Raw genomic sequence first — 9798 nt, forward strand, 5'->3', positions numbered from 1 at the left:
ACACTGGCCGTGTCTCAGAACGCAGGGGCTGCAGCTGTGCGCATCGCAATGCAGGGAAATGGGAAAACATTGCACCAGGGAAATCTTACAACGAATTTTCTTTCCAAAAACAATTTAACCCCTGCCCTGCCGAAATAGAAAATGCTAGTGTAGAGGATCCTCAACTAAAACACAATTTACTTTTAGCATGTTCCAAATTGCTATTACATTTTTTTTTAATGAATAGATGTTTCCAAATGACCAAATGCTTTCCTATTACTTTGCTAGTCTGTTTGACAATTCAGCACATATTTTCTGCTAGATATCATTGTCAATATCCGTCACGACCTCTTGACTCAAGACTTCTCCATATTATTTATACTGTATGCTAACTTGTAATTTGCTGTTGTAGGACTCATTAACTGTTAACTGCCTCAGCTCCTGAAATGACTTAATTCTGATAGAAAAAAAAGCCTGTGCACGCACATATGAACACTATATGAATCTATTATGCCTAACTGAATGTGATGTGGAATGGGAATGATCTGTGACACACATACCATAAAAGCCATGTTTAAAAATAGTTTTGTTTTAATAAAAACACCATTTAAGGTACATTGTATACAAAAATAAACATTTTTTTTCACATAGTGTGACATTGTAATATACAATACAGTTTGTCGCTCAGGAATCTGAGAAAATTAACTTTTCTTTATAAAATGTTGAATTTCTACATGTTTCACAAAACTTCTTGAGCAACTACACAACAGGCAAAGCTGTTTGCAGTAACTGCCATGGTCCCCTGGCTAACACAGTCTATTCAGACCCAATCGTCTCTATGAGATCTCGAAATGGATCGAATGCCTTGAGTGACAGTTCCTCGCTTCTTTAGAATGTCCATCGAAAGTATTTTCTAGCATGGGAGTTTGCAACTTTCCTACTTGGCTCAAGGTTTGGTAGTGATAAAATGTCACATAATGTAACCTTGTTCATTCATCGTGGTGGTCGCTCTGGAATGATGGGGCAATACTCCGAGAGGTCTAGCGGCACATGATTCTGTCATCCGAGAATCCATTCTGGAAATAGAGAAAATAAAAATGTTTAGGTCAGTGTTTGCAGTGAAATGACTTGCCTACTGAAACTGAACTTTACGCAGTTATAAACAAACCAGTGTACGCACAGTTATACTATTCGTATTACTACTTACAGTTGGGGCAGAAGGGAGACACTAGGTAGCTCTTGTAAAAACGAATAAAGACGTGTCAGAGTGATATTTACCTCGACAGTGATGCTGGCCAGCTCTGCGTTCAGGGTTGTCAGAGGTGTGCGGGGCACGCTGCTCTGCTGACGGTTCTTTTCCGGCTCGTCCAGTTCAACCTGCAGGTCCCATATGTAGTCAATGACGTGTTGGAGGATCTCCACCTTGCTGGCCTTCTTGTTGGTAGGCAGAGTGGGGACCAGCTCCTTCAGCTTGCTATAACAGCTGTTCATGTCCTGCAGAAACACGGTCATCTGCTCGTCCAGCAGCGGGATCTTACATTTGGAGATGGAAAGGCTCTGGTCGGATAGGCACCGCACCATGTCCTTGCCTCCAACCTTGCTCTTCAGTGCGCAGGTAGGTCCGACAACCTTCATAGTGGCTGATGTTGTAGTTTCCAAGGATAATGAAAATATGGTGCGTAAATAGATTAGCGAAGGCTCCAAAAGTATTGTTAGTAGTCTTGTGAATGTTGTCTCAGTGATGTTGACAGTTCTCAACAACGCACGAGAGTACAGCTTTGAATTTATAGTAGACTATTTGGGGGCGCCCACAACTGTCCTGTTTGCAGAGCGAGGGCCAATAGCACCGCCGTTTTAGCGCTAGAAGGACGGTTCACAAATGCGTTCTTGGCCAATGGGAGCGCGCGCTGGTTATAATGATTTACATTCTGTTTGAGGGATGCCGTTACAAATCGAAACAAATTTCTGTATTTTTACGGGTGAGATGTGGGAATCCAGCTGTCCATGGTTTAGGGACTCTGCAGGTGTAGAGTTCCTGGGGACACTCAAGGGTATGGGTATGTGTGCTGTGTTTGTGAATGTGTGTGGGATGGAATTGATTGGATGGCTGATGGTAATAACCATAGCGCTTGAGATTTTTCTCCCCCAATAACCGTTGAGTGCACCACAGGCACTGTTATTAAGATGCCATAAACGTATACCTAGATAGACTATAGATCTATAGGCCTAACACTCACATTCACAATTTAGTCTAGCAGTACTTCTTTATTATAACGGTTTATTTATACATGGCTGTCTTTGGTGCCCTTTCTCCTGTTAACATAGATGGCAGAGAATCTGTTGTCTCTTTATTGGCTACTTACAAACTGCACTTTTTAGCACAGACTCTTTTTCCTCTCGTGAAGGGAAGTTCCTGTGATCAACTTCACGAATTCCTTCACATGTTCTCCGTGTGTGCTCAGCCTTGTATGCACATTGAAATTGCATTGCTCTGAATCTTCCCCCAGATTGTCCAAACAAGCCGAGGCAGACTGGCAGGCGCCAGCGCCGTGACGTCACCCATTCATCCGAGCATTGACGCCTGTCAGCCTGGCGCCGAGCGGGCGGTCGCTATGGAGACCTCAAACAACAGGCTCTCATTCCCCCATTCACCTGCATAGCGCGCAAACCCTGAGAACAAACTGGCTGCGGTGATCATCATTCATTTATCACCTTAAGTCACTCTGATGATATTACCGCCCCACGCACCTGCAAAGACTATTTAGGGAAAGAAAGCTAAAGATGGAGAGCTGTAAAGTGAAAGCATGCATTTGTACCGCATTTTTACCAAATTGATAGGATAAGTTGTGGCAGCATTCCTTCACATGGAAATATGTCTATATGCAGGAGTCTGTCTCTGTGGATGTCTCATCACATGAACACACTAGCAACCAGCAAAATGTGTTATATGAAATATGCAGCTTTTCTCAAAGCTAGAATGTCCAAGAAAAAGTGATGTATACATTAACCAAGCTATTGATTGCAAACAGTGTTTTATAGTGCAATTATATGTCATGCAACATTTTAAGACCATATGCGAAAATAACTATAAAGGTTTTTTTTTTTTTTTTTTGTAAATGTTCCCCTAGTTTTTCTAGGTTAATTTGCTTATGTATATAATTGCAATTGTTTTTAAATATTACATTTATAAACTAAACCCATTGTTATAAGGATCCAAATAAATTACCCATATGAGTAAGCAACCAGCCTCACAAGCAAAAAGGATGACTTAACTTTGTTTTTACCAGAAATAATAGTTAACAAGGAACCTTTTTTTTTTTTACTTGCTGCAGTAGCCCCTAAAACTAAAAAAAAATATATATATATTGCCCTCTGTCCCAGGTCGCAGATGACATGGCAGAGGGAGAAGGGGGGGCAGCAAGAACAATGGGAGTGCGGTGCAGGGATTGTGGGAGAGAATCTAGACTGGAGCCACAGTGTCTGGAGCGCCCCTCCAATCCCCTCATCCAGCTTTTGTTCAGCTGCAAAAGCTATCAGCACTTCCTACTGACACCAACAATAACTCCACACAGCTGGGCCCTTTTCAGCCTGTTTGCAGCACATCAAGGCAATGGAAGAGAGAGGGAAGAGGCAGAGGAGGGAAAAGAAAAGTGAAACATATTAACTCCTGATTTTAACTGACAGAATAGCAATGCCTCCCACCATCACCCACCCATCCAAAATTCCCTCTTCCATGGCCAGTTATTCATTGTAGTTAATGCTGGAATGCAAACTGACATGTAATTGCACCAATGAATTATAATGATTTGTGGTAAAAATTTGATCCCACATTGTATTTCATCTTTGTACATTGTATTCTGTATGTATCAATGTCAACACATGCAATCAGATTACTTGATGATGGCAGCTGATGACGGAGACACTAGCATCCTTTAAACTTCTTTCTGGACAAGACAGCAGCCTTTGACACAGTGAATCATGAGATTCTCATCAGCAGACTTAAGAACTTTTTGGGATTCTCTGGCACAGCACTCCAGTGGTTTTGCTCCTATCTGACTGATAGACAAGAATTTGTGACACTTGGAAATTATGAACCCAACCCTGCCACAGTCACTCAAGGGGTCCCACAGTGCTCTGCTCTGGGGCCACTCCTGTTAACTATATACATGCTGCCACTTGATATACTAATCCAAAGATTTGGAGTAAACTTTCATTTTTATGCTGTTGACCCAGAAATATATTTGAGAACAAAAGGGGACACTGAGACTGTAACAACCAAACTGACAGAACTGTCTAGATGCAACCAAGAGATGCATGCAGTTGAACTTCCTAAAACTTAATTGCAGCAAAAGAGAGCTTGTGCCCTTTGGCTCTAAGAGTGCACAGAGTAAGATGAGCACTTTCTACATTTTAACCACCTGTATAACATTGCTTGAATCAGGTTATTCTTGTCCACTGCAGATGCTGAGAAGCTTGTCCATGCCCTGGTGACATCTCAGCTTGACTATTGTAGTGCACAGCTGACAGAAATCGCAGTAAGGCTTCTGTCTCGACTCCAGATAATCCAGAACGAAGCTGCCAGGATGCTCTCACAAACTACACAAAAAACTCACAGCACCCCTGTTTTATTCAACCTCCATTGGCTTCCTGTTCAATACAGGATCACATTTTAAATTCTGCTGCTGACCTTGTTTTTTCTACTTTTTGATGTATTGTTGCTGAATTTTGTTTGTGTTTTTACAAATAAATTATTATTACTATCAAAAAGGCTGGCATGCAATAATTTCAGTCTGTCACTCAGAAGGAACACTGTGTACAGCACAGCAGTGTTTTCAACAGTTTGTGCCAGTACAGAAACTTCCCCCCCACAGCTTTGTCATTATACTGTAAATTGTCCCATTTGTAGAGGGGAAGTGTATTGGCTAATACGCCCTCTTTATCACTACAGAAAGTAGTTCCACAAAAGCAGAGTATAGGAAGTAGTGAGGGGAGAAGTTGGTGTTCAGAGGGAAAAGACCATTCCAGTAATGTTTTAACCATGTTGCTGCTGTTATTATTACCATGGAACAATAGCTACTGCTCAAAGGGCTTCCTGAAACATGGACCTTCTAAAACAGTGTTGTCAAACTAATTCCATGGAGGGCCTAGTGCCTGCTGGTTTTTGTTTTTTCCTTTCAAATAAGACCTAGACAACCAGGTGAAGAGAGTTCCTTACTAATTAGTGACCTTAATCCATCAATCAAATACAAGGGAGGAGCGAAAACCTGCACAGACTTGGCCCTCCGTGGAATGAGTTTGACACGTTTTCTAAAACTATGAGTCAACAATAATTATGGATATCATTGTTGGTTGTGGACGTCACACTTAGCAATAATCATTCAATCATGTAACATGACATAATATAGTAGAATTTATTTTATAATGTAATTTAACTTGAGCACTCACGCACCAGCGCGCACACATGCACACACACACACACACCATCTCCCTACAGCTGTGAGATTAGTTTCCAGTTCCCAGTCTGGCTCTTCCTATTTGGTCGATAATGATCACACCTGTGCAGGTATTTGGAGAAGAGGGCCGTCATTCATATGGGAGTGGTGCGGTGTCACGTATACAGAATGTGTGATGTGATAGTGAAACGCTGTCATGGTTTTCTCATAGCTGCCTCAATGTCAAATGTATAATGTTGATAGTGATTGAGACACCTTAGGAGCAGGGACAATAATGATGATAATATGGAGGGAGTGGGGGGGCTGAGTGTGTCATTTCTGCTTACTCAATGGGTTTGTTATGATTGGTTCCCTCCTATTCCCTGTGGTGACTGCTCGTCTCTGCCATGGCCTGCTATGCCCTGCCCTGCTCTGGCCTGGTCAGCCATGGCGTCCCCCTGGGGAGACTGGCCTCTAATGAGCGCCTGGCCGTGGGGAGTCAGTCACATCCTGTCCGATGACAGGGCAGCTCCTGTTCACAGATGTGTCATCAGCAGAACAGGCTTGCTGCTGTAAAGTCTGGAGGCGTTTGAACAGTTACTGTGTGTGAGGCTATTTATTTTCCTGAGCTCCACAGGCTTGTCCTGCTCTGAACTGTAATACTCTGAGAAACAGGGGCATGTTGCAGGGGGAGGTGGTGTTGCTGACAGCTGAGAGGATGAACAAAGTTAGTTCATGGCTACGTTGCTGTTCATCCTAACAGTCTATTAATTGACATCAATATTGTCAGATCTCTGGATTATAAATGTAGCGAGTTGTATTCACTGATCGTAAGTGCTGTGGCTATAGATGTAGAGATCCATCCAGTCCCACAGTTGTCTAGGACTGTGTCCTTGGCCCTGGCTGCCCTCTCCCTCACACTCAGGGACAGGCACATCTTTGGCCCTCTGCATCCAGCAGCAGCTTCTGTGCCTTCGCGTTCACAGTGGGACCAGCGGACCTCGGCCTAACCCCCTGCCTCCGCCTGGTTCCCACACACACTATCAAAGCCCTTTAATGGCTTCTAATTAGCTCCCCATCTGCTGGTGACGGCGCACTGGTGGCATGCAAAAGCACCCATTGAGAGCATCGGCATTGTGCTCTGGAATACTTTCCACTCCAGTGGCAATTGTCTGGAGAGAGTTTTAGCCAGGGGGGAGTGTTCTACGGTCAGGGGTTTGGGGGAGGGACAGACAATGGGAGACAGTGTTACGGCTTGTTGCAAATCTAACAACGCCAGAGTCCCTTCCATCCCTGGACATCCTCTACACCCCCCCCCCCCCCCCCCCCCCCCCTACCTACCTCTCCTTTCCTTCTCACAGTTTGGTCTCTCTAAAGTGTTCTACAAGGAGAAGGTGCTGTTCTGTGTTCCGTTTTGAGTATAGGTAATAAACCTGATAAGGTGTTCCGATTCATTACGCATACGACTCTCCAGCTCTACCGCTCCACAGGGGAAACAATGACTCTACCTCTTTAGAAACTACGATGTCTTCTAATGAGGCCTAGTCATTAGAAGCTCCTCTAGTGGCCTGCTATGCTATATGTGAATAGGGCCTGTGTTTGGGCTACATGGTCCTCACACAGACAGACACAATGACAGACAGACAAACAAACATACAGTGTGGCCCAGCCCAGGTTCAGTAGATCCATTAGGGGGAACCAGCTGTTCACAGCGGGGGAGGACTATGGGGACCAGGGCCCACTGCTGCTGGGCAGCTGTCACCAGCAGCAGGGAGATGATAGGGGGCAAACTGCTGCTGAAAATAATCAACTCAACCAGCCAGCATCCTCTGCCTCCCCAGAGCAGAGCCCATCCTCACCTCAGACTGCCTAGCACATTGAACTGGACATGGAGAGTTCCAAGTCATCTAGCTTACGATCATACACACTGGGACCTGATCAAATCTGTTTTAAATTATATGGCAGAGATATACACTGTTCACGAGTGTGGAGTGTTGTTCAGGAGCATCAAGATGCTGAATTAATAACAAGATGGAATGCTTTGTGGTGGAGTATAGGCATGTACTCATAATTGAGAATATTTAACCTTTAAGATAGAGAGCCTTTATTTCAGATGATGCGTGAGTGCCTGTGTGTAGGCTGTGTGTGTGTGATGAATGGTCAGTCACCTGACCTCTCTCCCTATTACACACACATCCCCACAGCTGCACAGAGGCGTCCAGTCAGCACAGCCAGGGGACATGGGAGCCAAACCCTAAAGATGGAGCCTATACAGTGGCAGCTGGGGAGCTCACAAAGCCCCATTCAGAGGGCCCAGGGCTGGGGACAATGGCTGGGCCAGGCTGAGCCCTCTCCTCCGCTGTTCCACCCAAAGATTAATACTTCAGATCGGCTTCCCGGTGGCAGGCTCAGCTAAAAGGAGAGCCCTCCTGTTTGTCAGTGGGCATTGTGCAAGTCGCCTGAGAACCAACCTCTTGGATTGGCTTGACAAATGAGCTCCGCCATTGACAGTGAAAAGATTGTCCCACCACTTTTGTTTTGATTGTGGCATGTATATAATCAGGCTATTTGGGTGTTGTTTTTTTGTTTCTCTCCCTTTAGGCACTTGACACTTCTGCACTTTCGAAAGGGCAATGATGAGGCTTCCTCTGTTGTTTATTGTTTTGTTTATCTAAGCTATGTTGAATGAACATCACAATCATGATGGTATTGGATGTTGGAATTCATACATCCATTCCATTCATCCCCCATCTTTTTCTGAAGATGCGGTACAGGAGCCACAGGTTTGAGCATGAGTCTCAGTCAACAGACTTACATTGTTATTGCTTTGTATTCTATGCAGGCTTCCCCATCTACCTGACCTAAACAAAGTGTTAGAAAGAACACCCTCAGTGCGGGAAGCTCAGTAACATAATACAGTGTTAGGTGATGTGAGATACCAGGGCACAGTGCTCTATGGGAGGGTCCGCCCTCAGCCTGGGAGTGGAGTGCAGGTGTTTAGCTCCCAGCAAGGCACCATTTCAGGTTTGACTAAAATAATCCCCCCCACCTCCCTCCATGTAGGAAACCATAGGTGTCCACTAAACAACGCGCAAAGTCAGTCGCACACCTGTGCTCACAGGAAGTTGGCTAATCTGTTTACATCAGAACAGTTCAATGCACAGTCCTAGAAAATATTTAATCAGGAGAACTTGAGGCAAAGAAATGTTGTCGTTGTTAACTATCAAAGCTATGTTAAGAGTTCAACATCTAAACTATGCTTCTAGTGGCATCTCCTTAAGCTTTCTTAAGATTATTTACAACAATAAAAAACAATGTTATAACAGTTCAACATATGACTCGAGAAGTTTGAACTATTTTTTATATCGAAACAGTTTGTGAACTACTTTGGTCCTCTAATTGATTACAGTAAAGGATGTCCCGTCTGTCCCTGTGTGTTGAGAGTATTCTCACGATAAAGGAATTTGACCGACACATAAACACAGACCCCCCTACAAGCCCCCTAACCCCCTCCCTACAGCCTCATTCTCTCAACGTCTAAACTTAAGACACTACTCTGTTTCCCTGTCTCCCCCTCTCCCTCTCCTTTGACTCCCTGGTCTCCCCTACTCTTCCCTCTCTCCCTCCTCTCCCCCTCTTCTATCTATAGCACCACTCTCATAGTCATGCCGGCAACAGCACCTCAAGGATGCTCTTGGTTCACACGTTGTCTAAGGCACGCTCAGCTAGGACGTCACTCTGCTTCTCACCCAGCTAGGGCCCACTTCCAGGAATCTGCTAGTGTGAAACTTAAAGGCAGCAGAAGGCGCCCTAGTTTAAAGTTATTTCCCTGGGATTGTTTCAGGGAGTTAAGGAAGGGGGATAGACTGTGTGTCTGGGTTGTACACGCTAGTGTGTGTGTGAGTGTGTGTAACAGTGCGTATGTGTGCACGTGAGGGGAGGTGTGTAGGATTATAAAGAGGAAGTAAATGGGAAGTACACACTCAGTGACAGAAGGGGAAGGAGACATTCCTTCGCAGGCCCTTCCCCTCCTCCTCCCTCCTCTCCTCTCCTCTGTCGCTTGCAGGCCCTGGGAAAATCAAACAGGTGGTTTGGCTCTGGCAGGAAAGCTGGCTGGGTCTGGGGTAGGCAGGCTACAGGCTGCTGGGGGCTATCAAAAGCTTTTAGGCCCAGCTTTAGGCTGGCGGTCTGAATGGCCCTCCGCTTCATTATCATGTGAATTCTGGGAACTGCCTTGGACCCCCAGTAACACCAGTGAGCTGCCCATATGGAGTTCGCTTGGCAACTAGGGAGCCCCTTGTCTCCTCACCCCTCACTCTGCACCCCTCCCTGCGCTACCCTTCTATTCCACCACTCCTGATATCAAAGGAGGACAAGAAGGAGAGAG

General features: G+C 45.0%; 1 protein-coding gene and 1 long non-coding RNA gene across 2 annotated transcripts; one reads left to right on the plus strand and one right to left on the minus strand.

The window, feature by feature from the left end:
• Positions 1-547: 547 nt before the first annotated feature.
• Positions 548-1762, minus strand: LOC110494548 (DNA-binding protein inhibitor ID-1). Its single transcript, XM_021569697.2, has 2 exons — positions 1258-1762; positions 548-1055 (listed from the first exon to the last, which is right to left on the minus strand). Exons 1-2 carry the CDS (start codon positions 1612-1614, stop codon positions 1020-1022), a joined length of 393 nt encoding a protein of 130 aa, XP_021425372.1. The 5' UTR covers positions 1615-1762; the 3' UTR covers positions 548-1019.
• Positions 1763-1806: 44 nt separating this feature from the next.
• Positions 1807-4744, plus strand: LOC118940492. Its single transcript, XR_005037069.1, has 2 exons — positions 1807-2030; positions 2487-4744. It is a non-coding gene; the product is annotated as an uncharacterized LOC118940492 (long non-coding RNA).
• The last annotated feature ends 5054 nt before the right edge of the window (positions 4745-9798 follow it).

Source organism: Oncorhynchus mykiss, chromosome 17 (assembly GCF_013265735.2).
Source record: "Oncorhynchus mykiss isolate Arlee chromosome 17, USDA_OmykA_1.1, whole genome shotgun sequence".
Taxonomy (NCBI): domain Eukaryota; kingdom Metazoa; phylum Chordata; class Actinopteri; order Salmoniformes; family Salmonidae; genus Oncorhynchus; species Oncorhynchus mykiss.

Bases quoted from the DNA above. Each gene is read 5' to 3' on its own strand.
- LOC110494548 (XM_021569697.2), bottom strand. From the start codon at position 1,614: ATGAAGGTTGTCGGACCTACCTGCGCACTGAAGAGCAAGGTTGGAGGC. The intron at 1,056-1,257 runs GTAAATATCACT...CTCTATTTCCAG, and splicing joins TGGCCAGCATCACTGTCGAG to AATGGATTCTCGGATGACAG.